Genomic DNA, 23973 nt, shown 5'->3' with positions numbered 1-23973 from the left:
TCTGCAGGGCCTGGGGAATGAGGAGAATGAGGAATAGGCTCCCATATTCTTTTTCTGCTGCCTCTATTTCAAAATTCCAGCAACGATCCTAAACTCTGAGTGGTGATGACTGAGAGGGATGCAGTGAAAACTACGGCAAAGAACAGACAGAACATCACGGATGAGGAGGTTTCCACTCCTAAGCGGCGAGGGACGGATTTTTGTGTGTCAAGGATCTAACTGCAGTGTGTCCTCTTCAAGGATTCCCGAATGCACCCGATTTAATTTGGATGCTATCTGTCCTTGGATTGAGATACAGCTTTGCAGAATGAGCTACGCTCACTGCAGCTGAGAGATTGCCTGCTTTCTGTTGAGAGCTTATTTGAGATTTCCCTTTGCTGCTTATTAAATGGTGGCATTTGGTGCAGGTAAGGCTCATCAAAGAGGGAACCTCTCCCTCTCCCTGGGGGGTAAGACACCACTTGAAGGTGAGACAGAAAGCACATTCCTGATCTCTCTAAAAACTCATCATCTAGTTTTCAGCCTGCCTCGCTGTGATTTTAAAATAGTTTCTCCTTTAGATTCCACTCACCGGCCTCTCCCTCCCCAACAACAACAGAAACAACCCCTTGGCTTTAATCATCCAGGCAATTGCCTCAATTTTATGGTTCGCTTTGCCAGTAGGTCTCGCCATGCTGAGGTTTTGACCTTGAAACGGTCTTCGAAGTTTCCCAGAATTTAACGAAGATGACGGTATTTGTTCAGCGTTGACTATATGTCAAGCACTGGGGTAATGTAATGTAAGGACAAGCTAATCAGGTTGGACACAGTCCCCATCCCACATGGGGCTCACAGTCCTATTTTATAGATGAGGTAAGTGAAGCCCAGAGAAATTAAATCACTTTTCCGAGGTCACACGGCAGACAAGTGGCAGAGCAGGGATTAGAACCCAGGACCGTGCACTATTCATTAGGCCATACAGCTTCCCAGAATTTACTGCATCTGTGCCCTGACCCTCGTAATATGACATGGCTCATCCCCGCTACCTCGGAAGAATTCAAATAGACCCAACAAAAACCCTGCTCCAGCTGAAGCCACTTTAATAATAATTATTATGGTGATGTTAAGTGCTTACTATGTACCAAACACTGTTCTAAGCGCTGGGGTAGAGACAAGATAATCAGGATATCCCACGTGAGGCTCACAGTTTAATCCCCATTTTAGAGATGAGGTAACTGAGGCACAGAGAAGTTAAGTGGCTTGCCCCAGGTCACACAGCGGACAAGTGGCGGAGCCGGGATTGGAACCGCATCCTCTGACTCCCAAGCCTGTGCTCTTTCCCACTGAGCCACGCTGCTATCATTCCTTTCAGTTGCTTATCCCAGGAAAGATTTGATTACCTTATCATCATTTCAGTTTATTCATCTTCAACTGTTCCTGCCAGTGAAATTCTCCCATTTTGCTAAAAGCAGCCCCCCCGACACCCCAGCTCCACTTGATGACGTCTCACTGTAAATGAATAGCATTAGGTGACTAGCATTTCCCAAAGGAGCAATTTCTTTCATTCTCAATAAATCCACCTCTCTTTAACTCCTCAATTCCTGCTCTGCTCTGCTTGGCTGGGAGGGGAAAAGAATATGTCAGTTGTCATAGGACCTTTGAACACCCTCAGACAAGATTATGAATCTGAAATAATAATAATAATGGCATCTGTTAAGTGCTTACTTTAGGCCAGACACTGTACTAAGCGCCGGGATAGATAGAAGACAATCGGGTTGGACACAATCCCTGTCCCAGATAGGGCTCCCAGTCTCAATCCCCATTTTGCACATGAGGAAACTGAGGCACAGAGAAGTGAAGTGATTTTCCCAAGGTCACACGGAGGCAGAGCGGGGATTAGAACCCAGGTCCTTCTGACTCCCAGGCCCATACTCTATCACGCTCTTCCCCTCAGGTAAGTTTTACCAAACTGCTAGATATCTCTTGTTTTGACCTCTTAAAATTTTAGTTACTTCAGACCAATGATCCTGCTGCTGTTCTCTGCACAGAGTTTCTAAATATGGATGAGAATTTTAGCCCGGAGACTCAGTTGCCAAGTTATTGGGGGAACTTGGGGAAGAGGGGAACATTCCAGATGACATTTCTCAAGACATGGTGAGAATATTCAGATCATGCCACCTCCAGAGAACAGAATATTTCTGAAAAATCAGAGTTCCTCATGGACTTGTCCTTCATTTGGGAAGGATGTGCTCCAGGAATTCATTCATTCATTCATTCGTATTGATCGAGCACTTACCGTGTGCGGAGCAGCGTACGGAGCGCGCGGGAGAGGACAATATAATAAAGGCATTCCTTGCCCACAACGAGTTTACCGAATCACTGGGAGACAAACAGCAAACAGATTGGGCGGGGTGGCTAGAGAAGCAGCGTGGCTCAATGGAAAGAGCACGGACTTGGGAGTCAGAGGTCATGAGTTCTAAACCCAGCTCCGCCACTTATCAACTGTGTGACTTTGGGCAAGTCACTTAACCTCTCTGTGCCTCCGTTACCTCATCTGTAAAATGGGGATGAAGACTGTGAGCCCCATGTGGGACAGTCTGATCACCTTGTATCCCCCAACTGCTTAGAACAGTGCTTTGCACATAGTAAGCGCTTAACAAATACTATCATTATTATTATTGGCAGCAACAGGAGAATGGGGATCTCTTTGAGGCCAGGCTCAGGACCTTTGGGGCAACAGGAGGCAAATTTGCATAAGGCACCAGTTGTAGCTAAAAACAAACTCAGCCCCCATCCAGCAGTGTCCCAAGAACTGAGCTTTTAGCAGGGGGAGGAGGCCATACTGTCTGGATCCCATCCTTCCTCTCTTGAGTCCAGAGACCCCAAGGGTCATCAGTGGTATTTACTGAGGGCTTACTGGGTGCAGAGCACTGTACTAAGCACCTGGCAGAGTTTCATACAACAGAGTAGATATAATAATAATAATGGTATTTGTTAAGTGTTTATTATGTACCAGGGGTGGACACAGTCCCTGTCCCACCTGGGGCTCACGGTCTCCATCCCCATTTTACGATGAGGTAACTAAGCCCCGGAGAAGTGCAGTGACTTGCCCGAGGTCACACAGCGGGCAAGGGGTGGAGGGAGGATTAGAACCCAGGTCCTCTGACGCCCGGACCCGTACTTTGTCCACTAGGCCGCGCTGTTTCACTTTGTTTCAGTTATTGGTCTTCCTAAATGTCAGGGGCGTCTCTGCCAGTTGGTTCTACATTTAGGTTTGTCTTATCTTTTACCTCAGGACTCACGTCTTCTTCTTCCTTTGAAGCTTTCATGGGTGGAGCCCAGTGCAACTGCTCTCTGCCAGCACTCAATAAAGTCTGTTGATAGACGAGAGGGGTTTATTAAATGAGGAATTCTCCTTTGAAAGGAAAGCCTGGGGCCACTTTGACGTCCTGAGCACTCAGAGACAAGGAATTCTAGCTTGGAGAGGGCCAGTAAGGTGGAGAACTCGATGTGGGACGGGCTTCTCTAAAAAGTGGGAAGCAACAGAACTCTGCAAATGATTTGCCTAAATGATACCGTGACAAAGCCAGAAATGGAAACAAGTCATCCATTTTTCAGTTTTGTTTCTGCTGCACAGGCCTTTTATTGCTTCCATAGCAGGAAGATCATAAGCCCAACTTCTCGTTTTCTGGGTAATTTATGCTACTAAATCCACGGCTAATGTCATAACCCCCAGGTTAGGAAGATACTGTTGGGTCTTGCCTTGTACAGTTTGCTTGAGAAACCTTTTAAGAAGCAAGAGAGAAAAGGAGTTGGTCTCTAAAAACAAGCAGAAACAATGTTTCTTTCTTTTCATCTTCAATGTCTGTGGGATAATCTCAAGGTCCAGGTTGTCAAAATTATGAAAATTATTTCAAAGGGAATTAATTCCATCTAAGCCACGGAACCAGAAGTGAACTGAATTTCGTTTGACCTTGGTTTATCTTTACTATTGTGGTTGGGCGTTGTCCGGTGAAACCACTTACTAAGAGATTTAAGAAGGTACAGGGAGGAGAGAAGAATGAAAAAGAAAGGCAAGTCCCAGACGAGTCGCAAAGAACTCAGCCTCCAAATTTGGATCTATTTTTCTTCAATTATTTTATATCTCAAGGTTCACAAGAGAGAAGCAGTGAGGCCTTAGTGGATAGAGCCCGGGCTGGGAGTCAGAAGGACCTGGGTTCTAATTCTGGCCCCACCGTTTTTCTGCTCGGTGAGTTTGGGCAAGTCATTTCACTTCTCCTTGCCTCGGTGACCTCATCTGTAAAATGGGGATTGAGACCGTGAGCCCTAGGTGGGACAGGGACTGTGTCTCAACCTTGTATCTACCCCAGTGCCTGGCGCATAGTAAGCTCTTAACAAATACCATTTTTTTAAAAAAAGACTCTGGCAACCCCTAGGTAGGGAAAGTCCCTTTCCCACAGACTGAAAGCAACTCTATCCCGCTGCAAAGTCATTTAGGCAGCCGGACGCTGAGGCAGCATCTAAACTCCCTCTTCCACCACTTGTCTGCTGTGTGACCTTGGGGAAATCGCCAAACTGCTCTATGCCTCGGTTTCCTTCACCTCTAAAATGAGGATTTGATACCTGTTCTCCCTCCTACTTTGGCCGTCGGCCCAGTGCGGGACAGGGCTTGGCGCATCCAATACCATGTCCAATACCATGATCTTCTATTTACCCCGGTGCTTAGTACACGGCTTGGCGCATCCCAAGTGTGACCTTGGGCAAGTCACTTCACTTCTCTGGGCCTCAGTTCCCTCAAAATGGGGATCGGGACGAGTCCTACAAGGGACAGGGACCATGTCCAACCCGATTTGCTTATACCCACCCCGGCTTGGCACATAGTAAGGCTTAACAAATACCATAATTATTATTGTTATATAGCTCCCTTAGGGTTATGGTAGTAATAATAACAGCAACGGTAGTGGTAACCATGATAAAGAGAGCAACTTCTGGCCAAGATGCCGGGGGGTGGTCCTGGGCTCTGTCCCAGCCACACGGAGGTCGCCTCTGGCCCTCCTCTGTCCAATCTTTTCTAGGGTCCGGGGCCAATGGCGGGGCCGAGGAGGGCAAGCAGGCCGCACTCCGCTACCGCCCGCACCCTTTCTCACCTCGCACCTCTGATCGCAGCCACCTGCCCCACACAAGGCCGGCAGCCCGACCGGACGGATGGACACCTGCCCGTCAGGCGGTCCATCCTCCCCTCAGCCGTCCATCCTCCCCTCAGTCCATCCCCCTTCTCCTCAGTCCATGCCCCCATCCTCAGTCGTCCCCCTTCTCCTCCGTTTGTCTCTTCTCACCTCAGTCTGTCCATCCTCCCCTCAGTCCAGTCCCCCCTTCTCAGTCCGTCCATCCTCCCCTCGGCCTGTCCATCCTCCCCTGGTCCATCCCCCCCTCCTCAGTCGGTCCATCCTCCCCTCAGTAGGCCCCCGCCCCCTCCCTCCCGCCAGCCGGTCCCTCCTCCCCTCACGTCGGTCCCTCCCTCAGACATGTAGTCCCTCCCTCCCTCCGTCGGTCGTTCGGTCGGTCCTGCCGTCCTCTCCCCTCCCCTCCCCTCGGGCCGGTCCCCGCAGCCCTCAGTCCGTCGCTCCCCCGCCGTCCTCCCTCCTCCTCCCCGCAGTCCTCCTCCCCTCCGTCCTCCCTCCCTCCCTCCCTCCCTCCCTCCCTCCTTCCCTCCCCGCGGCGGGCGGGCGGGGGGCAGGAGGCAGGAGCACGATGGCTCGTCCGGGCCCCGCCGCCCTGGGCACGGTCCTGCTGCTGCTCGTCCTGCTGGTCACCGACTCCTCGCACGGTGAGTGTCCCCCCCATCCCCCCTACTGCCGCAGCGCCCCCCGGCCCCTCCCGCCGCACACACACACACACACACACACATCCAGGCATCATCCCCCATCCCCATCCCATCCCCATCCCGACCCATCCCGACCCGGGGGGAGACACGCAGAGAGCCGGGGGACAGAGGGAGGGAGGAGAGATGGAGGACCGGTCGAAGGCAGAGGGAGGAGCCGGGAAGAGACGTGGGGGAGAGATGGAGGGGCTGGGGGAGACAGGTGGGGCCCGGAAGAGAAAGATGCAGAAGAGATGGAGGAGCCGGGAGAGAGGAGGAGGAGAGATGGAGGGGCCGGGAGAGGCACGGGGGAGAGATGGAAGGGCTGGGGGAGACAGGTAGGGGCCAGAAGATAAAAATGCGGGAGAGATGGAGGGGGCGAGAGAGATGCGGAAGATCCAGGAGAGAGAAGGAGGAGAGTTGGAAGGGCCAGGGCATAGAGATGGAGTAGGGGGAGGGGAGAGATGGAGGGGCCGGGAGAGATGTGGAGGGGCCGGAAGAGAGATGGGGGAGAGATGGAGGGGCTGGGAGAGACATGGGGGAGAGATGGAGGGGTCGGGAGAGAGGTGGAGGGGCCAGAAAGAGATGGGAGGGAAATGGAGGGGAGGGGGCCCTGGGAGAGACATGAAAGAGCCAGGAGAGAGGTGGAGGGGTCGGGAGATAGAGGTGGAGTTGGGTGAGGGGAGAGATGGCGGGGCCCGGAGAGGGAGAGATGGAGGGCAAAGAGAGTGAGAGAGGAGAGATGATGGAGGGAGGGGGCCCAAGTATCCTGGATGGGGTTGGGGTGGACATCCTAATTTATGGATTGTGTTTTCTATCTCCCCCTCCTTCCCCCATCTCCCCAACCACCTCCTGCTCACCTCATCCTTCTGCCCCCGGCCTGGACCCTGGGGTCCCGCGGGCGACGGGGACAGCTGTCCTGCTGCGGGCACGGGAGGCGGCTCAGTTCCTGCGGTCCAGGCAGCGTCGGGCCTACCAGATCTTCGAGGAGACCAAGCAAGGCCATCTGGAGCGTGAGTGCATTGAGGAGCTCTGCGTCAAAGAGGAGGCCAGGGAGGTCTTCGAGAATGACCCCGAGACGGTGAGGAGGATGGGGGGAGGGGGGGGCGACGGGGCAGCCCCCTGGGAACTGCCCACTGGAGATGCCCACCTCTACTCCGCTCCCCCCACAACAGCTGGAACTGGACCTTCAGCTGGGCAGCTGGGAAATTCATTCATTTATTGAGCAATTACTGTGTGCAGAGCACTGTATTAAGCACTTGGGAAAGTACAATAGAGGAATAAAGACAGACAATCCCTGCCCACAACCAGCTCCCAGTCTAGAGTTGTTTGGAGAGAGTCATTCGGAGGGGAAAACATCGGATCAATCCTTCGAACCTCGCAAACTAACCCCGACTTGGTCTAACGAGGCAGTGCGGAGCACTGCGGAGCCGAGCCCCAGATTTTGAGTGATACTATTTGTCTATCTATCCAAATAGTTATAGCTATATAGTCAGCGAATTGATTCATTTGAGAATGTTTCCTGTGGTCGGTGTGCAGCTGACAGTTTTCATGGGCCTTTATCAAAGTGATCCTGCTGACTAAGCATTTACTGTGGGCAGAGCACTGCATTGGGTGTGCGTCTATCGATTCTCTCAAATCTCAACCTGGAGTATTTTAAAATCTCCACATTCTTTCCGACATCCCATCGTTTTGGAATCAAAGAAGCCAGTTTACACGGTAAAAGTATGTGAATTTTACCGTGACCTTTACTGTCCTCTCCGCCCCTCTCACCCTGCCTCTCCCTGAGCTGTTTTGAGGAGTCTCCATACCCTCCTTACCCTTCCCTATAAGGTTCCCTGAATAGAAAGCGGTCTCTTATTACCATGGTTATCAAAAGGACATCAGATTTTTACTTTAAAAAAAAAAACCCCAAAAACCTTCCTCACCCCATAAGCAGAAAAGCAGGAAATCTTTTTTAAAATGCAGAAATAGGTCTTCCCTTTGAAGAGCTGGGGATTCTCACTCTTGCAGTACTTAGGCAGCGGCTTTAAAGAAACACACCAACTAGGCTTCCCCCTCCTGCGTCTGCCCCCCCCTATTTTTCTACTCTTTTTCTGGCTAGGGGAATGGGTTAAATCTGCGGCACCTCCAACCGGGGGAAGGATGATCTGGTGTTAGTCTGAGGAAGCCGAGGGAGTTTTCTGGAGGAGGGGATTGAGAGGCGACTTTGCTTAATGCGGTGGTTCACCGAAGATTATCATGGGCTGGCGGAATGATTGTCTTGTTTGCTCCGAAACATTCAAATGAAACTTAACAGAGAGGGGATTGCGGCTCTGTTCTCTTTCAGCTTGGCCGCTGGGAAGTGACTCGGTAGTTTGCAGTCCACAGTGAAACAGCTCCTGGCAAAATTCATCTTGGGGAATGGAGAGGGAGGAAGGGAGGGAGGGAGGGAGAGGGAGAATTAGAACAAGTCTTGACATGTATCTAGTAGCCTCTGTGTGCTCTGGCTGGATTATTAGTTACCAAGTAAATGATAGTAGAAAGTAGTAATAATAACAATAATCAAGCCTTGGATTGATTTAGCCCCTTTCTTCCAAAGGGCTCCAAGGACTCGATTATCTCATTCATTCTCTGAGAATTTTAAAAATGGGAACAAAATTAAACCTTAAAAAAATTTCCAATTAATTTCAGATACTCTTTTAAATTTAACACACTTTCCAAAACTACTGCCTATGATTGCTCCCAACTTAGTCCATATTACTAGTCTGACTCCTTTCCTTCCACATCCAGTGGTACTTGAGGAAACATTTAATAATAATTAATAAACTATGGCACTCATTAAGTGCTTACTATGTGCCAAGCACTGTTCAAAGGGCCGGGGTAGATATGAGTTAATCAGGTTGGGCACAGTCCCTGTACCACCTGGGGCTCACACTCTAAGTAGAAGTGGGTAGGATTTAATCCCCATTTTACAGATGAGGTCATGGAGGCACAGAGAAGTTAAGTGATTTGCCCAAGGTCACACAACACAGCAGGCTCTTGGAGGAGTCTCCCAGGCCCGTGGTCTTTCTACACTATGCCACGCTGCTTCTCCAATATTTCTATTTGATCCCTATTTCTGCCAGGTCCAATACTCCATTTTCCAGGAGGCAGCTCAGTCTAGAGGAAAGAGCAGGGGCCTGGAAGTCAGAGGTTAGAACAGTGCTTGGCATACAGTAAGCACTTTACAAATACCATAATTATTATTATCAGTCAATCAATCAGTGATACTTATTGAGCACTTATTTTATGTAGAGCACTGTACTAAGCCCTTGGAAGACTACAATACAACAGACTTGAGGGACAGGATCCCCGCCCTCAAGATACTTAAAGTTAAGCAGAGGAATTTACCATCTAGTTTTTGTCACCCGTTCTGCCACTGTGTGACCTTGGACATGTCACTTCACCTCTCTGTATTTGTTTCTTCATCTGTGAAATGGGGATTGTAATGACTAGCTCTACCTACACCTCAGCGGTATTTTGAGGAGAAAATCATATTAGTAATATTTCACACTCATCCTTCCAAAATTCGACCATTTTTTTTTGGCACCAAAACACCCGAAATCCTCTGGAACGTCTGTTCATGGAGGAGATGAACAGTATGCGGTATGTGCTCAATGAATGTCGACAGGCGACAAGAAAGGGAGAAGTTTTTTCAAAGACTTATTCTTTCTCAACCCCCCTGAAATACCATCCATTTCCCTCCCCGAGCCCCTGGACCGACATTAATAAGACTCTTTCTTTCCCAGTGCACATCACACAGGTAGGCCAGGACTTGAAACATAGGTTTTGAGTCCCTCTTTATAGGAAATAGAAGCAGCTTGGCTTAGTGATAGAGCCTGGGCTCGGGAGTCAGAGGGGTCTGGGTTCTAATGCCGGCTCCGTAGCTTGTCTGCTGTGTGACCTGGGGCAAGTCATTTCACTTCTCTGGACCTCAGTTATCTCATCTGTAAAATAGGGATTGAGAGTGTGACCCCCATGCGGGAAAGGGACTGTGCCCAACTTCCTTAACTTGTAATTACCCCAGCACTTAGGACAGTGCTTGGTGCATAGTAAGTGCTTAACAAGTATTATTATTATCATTATCAGGAAATAAAAGCACTGATCAGGACCATCTTATTTCTAAAATCTAAATTGGTACACAATGATGACTCTATCTTTTTGCAAAACCCACAAAATTCTTCCTGGTCCACGAAGCCTCTCATCTCTGACTTTCTACAGTGTCCCTTCAGTTATTTAGAAGGATGCAGCCTCTCTGACATTTAGGGGACCTGAGGTCTAATTCCGGCTCTACCATTTGCCCGCTATGAGACCTTGGGCAAATCTATGTGCTTGGATCTGTACCCCCTAAGCACTTGTGAGTCACTCCACCCTCAGCCCCACAGCACTAATGTGCAGCACTTTATTATTTATTATTAAGTGCCATGGAGTCATTTCCGATTCATAGGGACTCCATGGATATACTTCCTCCAGAACGTCCTGTCCTCCGCCATGATCCACAACCTTTCTAACGGTTCTTCCGTTATCGTCATATGGTCTCTCTCCATCTAGCCGCCTGTTTGCCTCAACCACGTTTTCCCTGGACTTTTCCTAGCATTGTGTCTTCTCCAGAGAATCAGCCCTCTTGATTACATGTGCAAAATATGCTCATCTAAGTCGAGTCATTTGGCCTTCCAAAGACCATTTTGGTTTAATTTGCCTCAAAATTCATTTGTTTGTTTTTCGGGCAGTCCATGATATTTGCAAAAGACTTCTCCAACACCACATTTCAAAAGAATCAATGCTCTTTCTATCCTTTTTTTTCACTGTCCAACTTTCTGATCCATACATTGTCACTGGAAACACCAGAGAGTTGACGATTTGTATTTTTGTGGCAATTATTATCAGCACATTTCATGACTTTTTCCAAGCTCTAAATAGCAAGTCATTAATTTTCAGCATATTTCTTGACTATTCCTTTATTATTGATTATCGATCCCAGGAGAGAAAAACTGTCGGGACTTTATCTACTGTAAAATGGGTATTCCATGCCTATTCCCCCTTCTACTGTGCCCAACCTTTTTAACTTGTGTCTACCCCAGAATTTAGAACAGTGCTTGACACACTTTACGAAATTAATAATTGCAATAATCAGGAGGGAGAACGGGTATTAAGTGGGATTCTCTATATTAATTCTTGAATATTCATCAATTTATGTCTACCTCAAGGGCAGCGATTATATCTTGTCCTTCCTTTGTATGTTCCTCAACTGCCTAGAACCATTACCATGATAACAATAATAATAATAATACTGATGGTACTTGTTAAGAGCTTACTTTGTGCCATGCACTGTACCAAGACACTGGGGTGGATACAAGCAAATCGAGTTGCACAGAGGTCTGTCCCACATGGGCCTCACAGTCTCAATCCCCATTTTACAGATGAGGTAACTGAGGCCCACAGAAGTGAAGTGACTTGCCCTTGGTCACACAGCAGACATGTGGTGGAGCCAGGATTAGAACCCATGACCTTCTGACTCCCAGGCACGTGTTCTATTCACTAAGCCATGAGTGTGAGCCCCATGTGGGGCGGGGACTGTGTCCACCCTGATTAACTCGTATCCACCCCAATACTTAGAACAGTGCTTGGCACGTAGTAAGTGCTTAACATACTAATATTCTACTCTCCCAGTGCTTAGTAGAGTGCTCTGCATACAGCGAGCACTCAATAAATGCGATCGGTGATCGATTCCCCTGGAACTGCTCTACGTCTTTACCGCTCCTATCTCAGGTGAAAGCCCTCTTCAGATTCCAGGAACCTGGATTCAAATATGCTCTCCCGTAATCCTGTAATGTGATTTCTGCTCCACGGAGAATTGCCTCTCTTTTCTGCCATTCTGAAATACTCTCTAGATTAAAAAAAATATATATTTTTTGAGCCAGGAGTGTGGTTGCACAATATCTTGGCCGCTCTCAGGAAAAGTATTCTGGATGGATGGCTTCTCCTAGCTAGCCCCGCCACCATTCTGCCTCACGTTTCTCTTCCCCTGGCCGTACCCCAGATGTATCCATTATAACCTCGCCTTATTCCTCTAACCGTTCAACCGCATCTGTTCGGCAACTTTTTTTACTCCTGAAGGAGTTTTTCCTTGCTGCCAAATCAACCTGGCTGTTCTCATTTCTGTTTTTTCCAAGTCTTCCTTCCAAAATATGTCCCACGGTCCTCCTTCGGCTTAAATCATTCTTCCTCATCTCTGGTATCTGAATTACTGTAAAAATGGTTCTGTCATCCACAGTAGTTTTATTATCAAAATCCTCACAACCGAATTCCTGTGTGGCATTTGCCGACACTTTTTATCATTTTAGGGTTTCATGAATTGTATTTTGACATGACTAATGATCCTGGTTTCATGGTCCAGACTCTTCCCCTTCGTGTTCTCTGTAGGTCTTCCCTAAGCTGACCATTTTTCTTTTCCTTTTGAGTCTTTAGGAGTCTTTCACTGACCTTAAGCAATCTCATGACCCCAGTACCAGGAAAATAATTCCCCCTCCGGGCTTGTGGAGCCGGGCGTTATCGGCCTATCTCCCTGCCTGACAGATAGTTTTTCAAATCATCAGTCCTGACCCCTCTCTTGGGAGATTTCTGGCCACCGAACTAAGTGCTGGGGGAGATGCCAGTTAATCGGACTGGACACAGTCCATGTCCCACATGGGGCTCACGGAAATACTAGATGTAGTCCCCGCCTGCACGGGGTTCATACACTAAGAGAGGAAGTGACATTCTAAGACAGAAAGCCCTGGAGTTGATACGATAATCAAATCCCACCTGGGCCTTGCAGTCTTAAGTAGGAGGGAGATCAGGTATTGAATCCCATTCACTGACTCTTTCCTCTCCTGGATTTCCTGTTATCTCTCTGGCCGTTCGGTCTCTATCTCCTTCGTGAGCTCCTCCTCTGCCTCCCATCTCCTAACTGTGGGGGTCCCTCAAGGTTCAGTTCTGGGTCCCCTTCTATTCTTCATCTACACCCACTCCTTTGGAGAACTCATTCGCTCCCATGGCTTCAACTACCACCTCTCTGCAGATGACACCCAAATCTACATCTCCAGCCCTGATCTCCCTCCCTCTCTGGGTTGGCATCTCCTCCTGCCTTCAAGACATCTCTATTCGGATGTCCTCCCGTCACCTCAAACTTAACGTGTCCAAAACAGAGTTCCTTATCTTCCCACCCTGACCCTGTCCTCCCTCTGACTTTCCCATCACTGTAGGCATTACCACCATCCTTCATGTCTCACAAGCCCATAACCTTGGCGTTATCCTTGACTCCTCTCTCTCATTCAAACCACGTGTTCACTATCACCAAATCCTGTCAGTGCCACCTTCACAACATGGCTAAAATTCGCCCTTTCCTCTCCATCCAAACTGCTACCACATTAATACAATCACTCATCCTATCCCACCTGGATTACTGCATCAGCCTCCTTGCTGACCTCCCAGCCTCCTGTCTCTCCTGTCTCTCCCCACTCCAGTCCATACTTCTCTCTGCTGCCCGGATCATTTTTCTATAGAAACGATCAGGACAAGTCACCCTGCTCCTCAAGGAAATCCAGTGGTTGCCCACCCACCTCCGTCTAACAAAAAATCCTCACCATTGACTTCAAAGCACTCCATCACCTAGCCCCCATCTACTTCACCTCACTTCTCTCCTTCTAAAACCCAGTCTGCTCAGTTCACTCCTCTGGTGTTAACCTTCTCACTGGGCCTCCATCTCCTCTGTCTCACCGCCGACCCCTCGCCCACACCCTGCCTGTGACCTGGAATGCTCTCCCTCCTCTAATGTGACTGACAACCACTATTCCCTGCTTTAAAGCCTTATTGAAGGCCCAGACCTGCTCCCTTTGCTTTCCCCCCATCCCAGCTCCACAGCCCTTATGTACATATCTGGTATTTTATTTATTTGAATTAATGTCTGCTCCCCCCAACCTCCACCCCCCCCCACCAGACTAAGCTTGTAGTGGACAGGGAATGTCACTGTTTATTGTTGTATTTTCCCAAGGGTTTAGTAGATACAGTACTCTGCACTCAGTAAACGCTCAAAAAATACGATTAAACAAATGAATTTTGCCACTGAGGTAACTGAGGCCCAGAGAAGGGAAGTGACTTATTTAAGATCACACAGCAGAGCTGGGAATAGAACCCAGGTCCTCTGACTCCCAAGCCCGTGCTCTTTCCATTAGACCACGCTATTCTTTAGTTCCAGAGAAATGTCAGTGAGAAGCAATCAGACTTTGCAGAGGAAGTTTTTCCCTCTGGATGAGCGGAAAAAGCATCTTTCTTCCACTTCTCAGGTTGCCGGCTCTTCATCCTTTGTATCCATTGCTCTCTCCATTCGAGCCCTGCAGGCAACCTTGCAGATGGAAATTATTCTTTTGACCCACAGGAGATATCGGCTTCTCCGGTCCCAGGGGACTTCAGTGTTACAATATTATTATGCTAAATTCTGGTGGCAACTGGCAATAGGGTTGCTTTTCTCTTTATAATGAAGTGGTGTGTGGGGGGGGAGCAAATCACTGTTGAAATTCCAACTCTGATTGGAAACCAAGATTGTCCTTCCCTTGGCTTGCAAAGAATGTTGAGAATATGGTCGTAGGGGTTGGGACAGCTCTTCTAAAAATTTTTTTGGTTAATTTTTTAAAATTTTTAATTATTTTAAATTTTAATTAATCAGTGGTATTTATTAAGCGCTTACCACTATAAGCTCTTGGGAGAGTACAACAGGGTTGGTAGTTAAGTTCTGTGCCCGCAATGAACTCTCAGTCTAGAGGGGGAGACAGATGTTAATATAAATAAATCATTCATTCATTAACTCGATCGTATTTCTTGAGCGCGCACTGTACTAAGCACTTGGGAGAGTACAATACAACAGTAAACAGACACATTCCCAATTAAGTATGGATGTGTAGAGAAGCAGCATGGCTCAGTGGAAAGAGCCCAGGCTTGGGAGTCAGAGGTCATGAGTTTGAATCCCGCCTCTGCCACTTGTCAGCTGTGTGACTGTGGGCAAGTCACTTAACTTCTCTGTGCCTCAGTTACCTCATCTGTAAACTGGGTATTAACTGTGAGCCTCACGTGGGACAACCTGATTACCCTGTATCTCCCCCAGCGCTTAGAACTGCTCTGCACACAGTAAGCGCTTAACAAATACCAACATTATTAATATCTGCCAAGTGACAGTTCCTGTCCCACATGGGGCTTCTGGTCCAAGTGGGAAAGAGACGAGTGGCAGAGCCGAGATTAGAACCTACAACCTCTGACTCCCAAGCCCAGGCTCTTTCCACTAGGCCACCCTGCTTCTCAAGACTGTGAGCCCCATGGGGGACAGGGACTGCATCCAAACTGATTAGCTTGTATCTACCCCAGCTCTTAGTACGGAGTCTGACACCTAGTAAGCACTTAACAAATGCCATTAAAAAAAATCTTACAGCTACTGCCCTTCTTTCTAAATCTGTCTTTTTTTCTCCATCTTTTCGGTGGTCTCTCTGCTCCAAGAAAGCAGTTCTTCTCTTGATTTGTGTGTGCCTTGCTAGCCTGTCTGTCTCTCAGCAGGCTTCCACGATGCTACATTGTTCGAAGCTGTGCTTCTCTATTTTTCCGAAAGCTTCTGTGCCTCTCTCCCTCCCCTCCTTGTCTCTACAAAGCCCTGATTTCCCTTCACTCTAAGGCAGCTGTTGGAATATTCCGCCACCATCCATTCTCACGTGTCCTGCCAGCAAAGCCATGTTGGGTTGGGAATCTCTGGTTGCGTTCCAGACTTCACTGTGGATACTGCATTCATTCAATTGTAGTTATTGAGCGCTTACCGTGTGCAGGGCTTGGGAGAGTACGATACAGCATTAAAAGGATGCATTCCCTGCCCACAATGAGCTTACTGTCTAGAGGATAGGTAGTTGATAATAATAATAATGATAGTATTTGTTAAGCGCTTACTATGTGCCAAGCACTGTTTTAAGCGCTGGGGTAGATACAAGGTAATTATGATGATGATGATGGCATTTGTTAAACACTTACTATGTGCCAAGCAGTGTTCTAAGCACTGGAATAGATACAAGGTAATCAGGTTGTCCCACTTGGGGCTCACAATCTTAATCCCCGTATTACAGATGAGGTAACTGAGGCACAGAGAAGTTAAGTGACTTACCCAAAGTCATCCACTGACAAGTGGTGGAGCCGGGATTAGAACCCACGACCTCTGACTCCCAAGCCCGTGCTCTTTCCACTAAACCATGCTGCTTATCTTCTTCCTCCCCTTTAGACTGAGGGCTCTATTTGGGACAGGGACTTTGCCCATTCTATTTATATTATAGTATATATAAAATACTATATCATATATATTATGTAGTCTTCAAGTCGTCCTGACTTGCTCTCTTTTTTCATTCCCCCTCTCAGTCCCACAGCACTTATGTCCATATCTGTCATTTATTTATTTCTATTCATGTCTGTCTCCCTCTCTAGACTATCGCTGTGGGCAGGGAATATGTCTGTTTATTGTTCTACTGTACTCTCTCAAGTGCTTAGTACAGTGCTGTGCACATAATTAGCACTCAAAACATTCTATTGAATGAATGAATGAATGAATGAACAAGTTATGCTAGCCCAACCATCTCACAGTGCTTGGCTTAAAGAAAGCCCTTATAAAATACCACATTTATTAAACACATAGTACAGTGTTCTGCATACAATAAGCGCTCAATACATACAATTAAATGAATGAATTATTGTGAACAAATGTCTTTAGAAGCAATTTAATAGGATTAGGGGATGTGGTCTGTCATGGATAGAAAACTGGCTACAGAGAGGAAGTATAGGTGGGGATAAATGGTCACTTATCCAGCAGTTAGTACAGTGCCCCTATGCTTACTGCAGTGCCGGGCATATTGTAAGTGCCTAATAAATACCCCTATTATTATTATCTGGATGGAGAAGAGAAAAGAGTGTCCTTTTCCAGGCACTGGAGCTAAAGATTAATTTTGTTTAGCATCTTCCTAAAGCATCTGGAAGAGAGCACGCGTAGTGAAATCCCCAAATTTACAGTTGCCGCTAAGCCGTTCTGGGTTGTGAAATCTCACCAAGACGAGGATAAACTCCAGGCGGACCCCATAAAACTGAGGAAATGGGCTGAAAAATGGCCAGTGAACTTCACCGTGAGCAGATGCAAGGCCATAAACCAAGGAGAAGGCAATCTAAGTAATATCCTTCTAGGCTGTGAGCCTGTTGTTGGGTAGGGATTGTCCCTATTTATTGCCGAATTGTACTTTCCAAGTGCTTAGTACAGTGCTCTGAACACAGTAAGCGCTCAATAAATATGATTGAATGAATGAACTACATTTTGAGGGGACCTGTCAGGGAAGTGATCTCAGAGCTGTTTGTGGCTGTTCTTTCCAACGATAAATCCAGGATACGGTAGCCGCTAGAAAGGGTGCTCTCCTAAGGATCGATGTCTTACCATGGCAGGAGAGTTTGCGTACAGTAATGAAGCTTAGAGCTAGGCCATTGAAAGACAGTCTCTCGTCAGGGTCACCCATGATGGAAAGGTCTAAGATGAGGCATCAAAGTAATTCATCTGAGTTGGACAGAGGGCATGCGAAAGAGTCCAAGTAATCAAAGTGTTGATCAAAGACAGTGGCAGAGACTTAAGTTATAACAATAATAATAATAATAATGATGGTATTTGTTAAGCACTTCCATGTATCAAGCACTATTCTACTGAGCAGAAGAAGGCAGGGGTAGACCACTCCTGTATTTTTTACCAAGAAAACCCTACAGATAAAAAACCAGAGTCTCTATGAATTGGAAATGACTCCACAGAGTTTGAGGAGAAGAGAAAGGGTGTTCTGTAAGAGGGAAGAGAAAATATGGCTGGTTTTGTCACTTCGTGAAACCATGATATCCCCGTGCCTGAGCCCTCCCAGCCATCTTCCCACCAAGCGGAAACTCCTGCATTTAATCGACTCTTTCTCCACCCCTTATCCTCATTCCTCTCCCACCAAACCCCACCCAACCTTCTCACTGCATCTCTTTCTCTACCCCCTTGCTGTAATAATGGATTTTGCTGCCTGTCTCTCCTACTAGACTGTAAACTCCTTGAGAACAGAGATTAGATCTAGCAACTCTACAGGACTGTATTCTCCCAATTCAGTCAGGCAGACTTATTTACTGTATTTACTGATCTGTCTGCAGGGTACTGTATTAAGCGCTTGGGAGAGTAGTGGAAAGAGCCTGGGCTTCAGAGTCAGAGGTCATGAGTTCGACTCCCAGCTCTGCCACTTGTCAGCTGTGTGACTGTGGGCAAGTCACTTAACTTCTCTGTGCCTCCGTTACCTCATCTGTAAAATGGGGATTAACTGTGAGCCTCACGTGGGACAACCTGATTACCCTGTATCTACCCCAGCGCTTAGAACAGTGCTCTGCACATAGCGCTTAACAAATACCAGCATTATTATTAATATAACAATAAACAGACACATTCCCTTCCCACAACGAGCTAGCTTACAGTCTGGAGGCGAGGAGACAGACATTAAGAGCAATAAATAAGTGACATATATGTACGTAAGTGCCGAGGGGCTGGGAGGGGCGATGATGCAGAAGGGAGTGCGAGAAGAGGAAAGGAGTGTATAGTATGATGCTTTGTAACCCAGTAAGTCTCTCTCAGGGTCGCACCTGGAGATTTTCCAGTACTCTACCAGTCTCGGCTATGGGAGGGAGGGTCAAGCAGAGGCCTACCCATTCCATTCCTAGCTTGGGCAGTGGCTAGCGAGTGGAAGGCCATCTGCTACAAACTCACCTGTGCTGGGCAGCAGCAGCAGCATGGGAGAGCGTCGAGGGTGGAAACTCTAGTTCACTGCACGGAAGGAGGCAATGGGAAACCACTTCCAGATTTTGACGAAGAAAACTCTGTGGATTCACTACCAGAACGATCGCAGATGGAGAGCAGGGCCTTCTGGGGAGAGATGTGTCCGGTGGTGTCGCTATGGGTCGGAAACGACTCTGCGGCATAAGACAAGACAACCCAGCAAGTGCTCAATAAATACCTCTGATGGATTGATATTTTATTCCCCCAAGAGCTTAATACAATGGTCTGCACAGTGTAAGTGCTCGGCCAATACTATTGATCGATCGATTGATTAATTGCAATGCAGTTCTGGACCCTATAGATTATGAAGAGCATCAGTAGAGGTGAACAAGAAGGGAAGGGAAGAAGCAGCATGGCGTAATGGATAGAGCCTGGGCCTGGGAGTCAGGAGGTCATGAGTTTTAATCCCTGGCAACCTCAGGCAAGTCACTTCACTTCTCTGTGCCTCACTTACCTCATCTGTAAAACGGGGATTGAGACTGTGAATCCCACATGGGACAGGGATTGTGTCCATCCCGATTTGCTTGTATCCACCCCAGGGCTTAGTACAGTGACTGGCATATAGTAAGTGCTTTACAAAGACAATAATAATAATCATGATCAGGGACTATACTGAGCACTTGGGACAGATAATGTTGAAGGCTGAGAGAGAACATGGACAAAAGTCTCCAAAATTCTGAAGGGTGTATGGACAGGGTCAACCTGAATTTTATTCATTTATTATTATTCATTTATATTAATGTCTATCCCCCCACCCAGACTGCAACCTTCTTGTAGGCAGGGAAGGTGTCCGCCAACCACGATGTATCCTCCTGAGACCGTACTCTGAAAGGTGTTACGATGTACTCTCTCAAGACCTTAGTACAGTGCTCTGCACACAGTAAGCGCTCAACAAACCTGATGGATTGACTGATCGTTATTCGTTAAAATCCACGATACCAGGATGAGAGGACACCCATTGTAGCTCAGAGGAGATAGGTCAAAAACACATGAGCGGAAACCCGTCTCTCACCAGATGGCAAACATATGGAAATCATCACCACAGGAAGCTGCTTTAAAAAAGCAGTTTCAAAAGAGATTTAGATAAACTCCTGGACAAATGATCCATGAGGGGTAATGAAGGGGACAGTTGAGGACAAGCAGGGAAAAGTTAAAGGTGCTGGATGTATCATTTATCATCCTTAGATTGGCTGGTAAGAAGGGCAGCCATGACATGACTGCTCCAAGCAGCTTATTGGCAACTGTTGAGACAGACTGCTGAGTTGGAGATCAATCTGACCCAGTGTTCTTCATTTTTATTTTAAATTTTTTGTAAAGATCTTCCAGACCTTATTTCTTTGGCCAGATTTGGAATGCACTTTCCATTAAAATTAAACAGTTAAACATCCCCAAACACTCAGACGTTTCATAACGTGTGTTTTCACTCTGCATTTTGGATAGAACGATATTAGGGAATGTCCGTCCAAAAGTACACATGTATCTAGATAGAGTTGCAGTGTTGGAAGGAAAGCATGGTATCGCTCAAAGTTCTACCAAGCGAGTTTTCCTTAACGTGGTGGTCGCCAAAAACTTAACCCCCCGTGTTTTAAGCGAACGGAGGGTATCTTTCCGTTTTGATCGATTTTTGCTCCATCTACTAAAGGTTTCCTCCCCCAATCTGAAACTCCCTTCGATTCAAAGGTACTTTTCTTCAATCGCTGTAGGAGCCAGCGTCAGGAAATCATACACACAACTAAAAGTAGATACCGGCCACACAGAGCCAAAAGCTGTCACGGAATTCTGCTACTCGAGCAGCCCTTGAATTGTGCTGTGACAACAGATCAGAAAGTAGAAAATGGAGTCAAGGATGTCAGCACATCACTTGGGGGATTGTCAAAAAAAAGAGTGTGGTAGAAATGTGATATCAGGTTCCCGACCAAAGTGAAAACCTTTCGAGCTCTGGTGTAATAATGGTGGTATTGGTTAAGCACTTACTATGTGCCAAGCACTGTACCAAGCACTGAGGTGTCTCCAGCTCGGGCCCGGTCACTGTCCCTCATGGGGCTTGCTGACTAAGGACTGGGTGAATGGACATTACATCCCCATTTTACGGATGAGGTAACTGAGGCACAGAGAAGTTAAGTGATTTACCCAAGATCACACAACAGGCAAGAAGCCAAGCCAGGATTAGAACCCGGGTCCTTCTGACTCTCAGGCCTGTGCTCTAGCCACTAGGCCATGCTGTTTCTCCTGAATTATGTTTACTGAAACACAGCTGAGCGGGGAGGAACGTGGGAGGGGATTGAACAACAACCCAAAGAGTGCCTGTGTGGTGAGCCTGGGAAACCGAAAGCTGGGAAACCGAAAGCGAAGAGGGCAGAGGAAATGTTTGAAGAATACCATCAAATAAAATCTCAGTCAATGCCATATCCCAGCTGGAAACTGGGGGCGAACTTGCACATCTAGACCACCGTGGTTGTCCGTCAGTCGCAAAAGGAGCAGAAGCTTCTTAAAGGCCTTCAGACCAAGAGATAAAAGTTGCAAACCGTGGCAGGGGTTGCCAGCAAAAAGCACAGCAAGCAGAGGAAGGGCCAGACTTTGTGTGTGAGCACTGAGCGGTCAGGGCTGAGAGTCCGTCCTACAGTGAACTCTATAGGTGAGCACTGTGAGATCAGGACAGAGGGTCCACCCTATAGTGACCTCTGTGTGTGAGCACCACCCGACCCGGCCCGGGTGTCCTTCCCATGGTGACATTTCCAGCCACCCATCCCGCCTCCCGTGGTGAATTTCAGCCTCAGGAGCAAAGGACAACCCTACAAAGATTTCAGTTTGTGGAATTTACAATTTACTTAAATTGTAAGCTCTTAGAACCCAGGCTCGAAACGGTATTTCCAGGATATGATCTGAGAATCCCACTTGAACATTTTTATCTTTTGGGTTTCATTTTTAATCTGTTGTAACATCTGTCAGGGCAGTGTCGAAGACGCGCACTGGGGTTGAGCAATAACTCTGTCTAGTTCCGCGTGGTTGTAGCTCTTTGCCTTCTAATCTTTTCTGTTTCCTACCGATGTGTCTGTCCTTAAAGATGCCCTTTCACCGTCTTTCTTGTCCGTTTAAAGCCGATCGATTACCCTGCTGCTTTGGGGTTCCTGTATTTCTCTGACTGAAACAAGATTCATTCATTCATTCAATAGTATTTATTGAGTGCTTACTATGTGCAGAGCACTGTACTAAGCGCTTGGAATGAACAAAGATGTGTTTCTCATGTCCGGGTGCGACCCTGAGAGGGGAGTTAAGCACTTACTGTTGCAGTAGTAATTTTAGCATTTGTTAAGAGCTTACTATGTGCCAGGCACTGTACTAAGCACTGGGTTGGATACAAGCAAATTGGGTTGGACACAGTCCCTGTCCCACATGGGGCTCACAGTCTTAATCCCCACTTTACAGATGAGGTAACCGAGGCAAAGAGAAGTGAAGTGACTGAATGCAGGACACTGAACTAAGCCTGGGAAAGTGCAATACGATAGAGTTCGTAGATCCAATCGTATTTATTGAGCACTTACTGTGTGCTCTGTACTAAGCGTTTGGGAAAGCACAATATTGCAATAAAGAGAGAAAGAATCTCTGCCCACAGTGAGTGTCCAATCTATGCCGACTTCATGAGGTGACCACGGCCTTACTGCTAGGTTACATCAAGGTAAATGCTTAATCAATCAATCAATCAATCGGTCGCTGCTATTTATTGAGCGCTTACTGTGTGTGCAGAGCTCTGTACCGAGTGCTTGGGAGAGTACAATACAACAGAGTTGTCAGACACGTTCCCTGTCCACAGCAAGCACTTAAATTAGGAAATTAAAGGTCATTAATTAATGACTCCTAGGCCTGTGCTCTGTCCACTACGCTGTGATGTTTCTCTAGTGAGGTACCCTGAGTGACGCAGGGGAAGAGGTCCTGTCCCATGTCCATGCAGGAAAAAAAACTCTCCAAAAAACCCTTTTTTACCTGGTGTTTGCAGGTCATTAGGAGCAATGGAAGAGTAAATAAATCTATTTAAAGCAGAATTAGCATGTTCTCATAGTGCAGTGGAGAGTCACATCTGACCTGATCAATATCACCCCCGAGCCAGTTGTTGGGTAGGGAATGTATCTGTTGCCGGATTGTACTTTCTAAGCACCTAGTACAGTGCTCTGCACAAAGTAAGCGCTCAATAAATATGATTGAATGAATGAAAAACCAGGCCTGAGAAAATCAAACAGGGTTAAAAAAAAGATCTTCTGATTGCAAATAGAGTTGCGTTGACTCATATCGATTTCATTAAGAGGAACAAGTTTCCAACACTCCTTGGATGTTGACTGAACGTGAGGTTGCTTCCACTGGGGATAGTTTTGTTGGCTTTTTATTTGTTTTTTCCTTGAGTGTTGGTTTGGGCTAAGCAAGCACAGTCAGTGATTGCCAGATTCCTTAAACAAAGATTCTTTAGTTACTCTTCAGGTCCCTGTCCAGATCATTCATGGCAGAAAGATAGCTTATGTCTCCAAAACTCTGATCAAAACTCAGTTCTCAGGCCTTGTGATAGTCTGTTCTGTGAAGTGTAACCTGCTTAAATTTTACCGGTTTTGAGGAAGAAAAAACATCAATAGGTACCTTTTCCGCTTTATGTAGAATGCAATAAAGATGATTCAATCACCCTGCCACCCCGCTGCCTTCCAATCTCACCTCACCCCACTTTCAATTACAACCCAGCCCACACATTTTGCGCCTCTGAAGCTAAACTTCTCACTATACCTCAATCTCGTCAATCTCGCCCCCAATCTCTTGCCCACATCCTGCCTCTGGCCTAGAACGCCCTCCCTCCTCATACTTGACAGACAATAACTCTTTCCCCGTTAATAATAATGATGCTATTTGTTAAGCGCTTACTTTCAGGCACCATTCTAAGTGCTGGGGTAGATACATGATACGTTGTCCCACGTGGGGCTCACAGTCTTAATCCCCATTTTACAGATGAGGTACCTGAGGCCCAGAGAAGCAAAGTGACTTTCCCAAGGTCACATAACAGACAAGTGGGGTACAGGGATTAGAACCCATCACCTTCTGACTCCCAGGCCCATGCTCTATCCTCTACTCCTTGCTGCTTCTCTGTTTCCCCATTCCCAGACTAAGACTCCTATTCTGCTCTCCCCCTTTGCCCCCACCCCCCCCAGCACCACAAGCTCGTGTCTTTGAAAAAGACAGTCCCTCCCAAGTG

At 47.2% G+C, this 23973-nt stretch overlaps 1 protein-coding gene and 1 non-coding gene across 2 annotated transcripts in view; both read left to right on the top strand.

Moving 5' to 3' along the window:
• The first annotated feature begins 5697 nt into the window (after positions 1-5697).
• Positions 5698-23973, top strand: part of GAS6 (growth arrest specific 6) — a 64542-nt gene continuing 46266 nt past the window's right edge. Inside the window, exons 1-2 of the mRNA XM_029048203.1 lie at positions 5698-5806; positions 6754-6920. Coding sequence (XP_028904036.1) covers positions 5731-5806; positions 6754-6920 — 243 coding nt within the window. The 5' untranslated portion in view covers positions 5698-5730. The remainder of the gene's footprint in view (positions 5807-6753; positions 6921-23973) is intronic.
• LOC114805964 lies at positions 18536-18673 on the top strand. Its single transcript, XR_003754095.1, has one exon. It is a non-coding gene; the product is annotated as a small nucleolar RNA SNORA7 (small nucleolar RNA).

Source organism: Ornithorhynchus anatinus, chromosome 20, assembly GCF_004115215.2.
Source record: "Ornithorhynchus anatinus isolate Pmale09 chromosome 20, mOrnAna1.pri.v4, whole genome shotgun sequence".
Taxonomy (NCBI): domain Eukaryota; kingdom Metazoa; phylum Chordata; class Mammalia; order Monotremata; family Ornithorhynchidae; genus Ornithorhynchus; species Ornithorhynchus anatinus.
The sequence above is the reverse complement of the archived record's forward strand: the minus strand, read 5'-3'. Positions and strand labels throughout refer to the sequence as shown.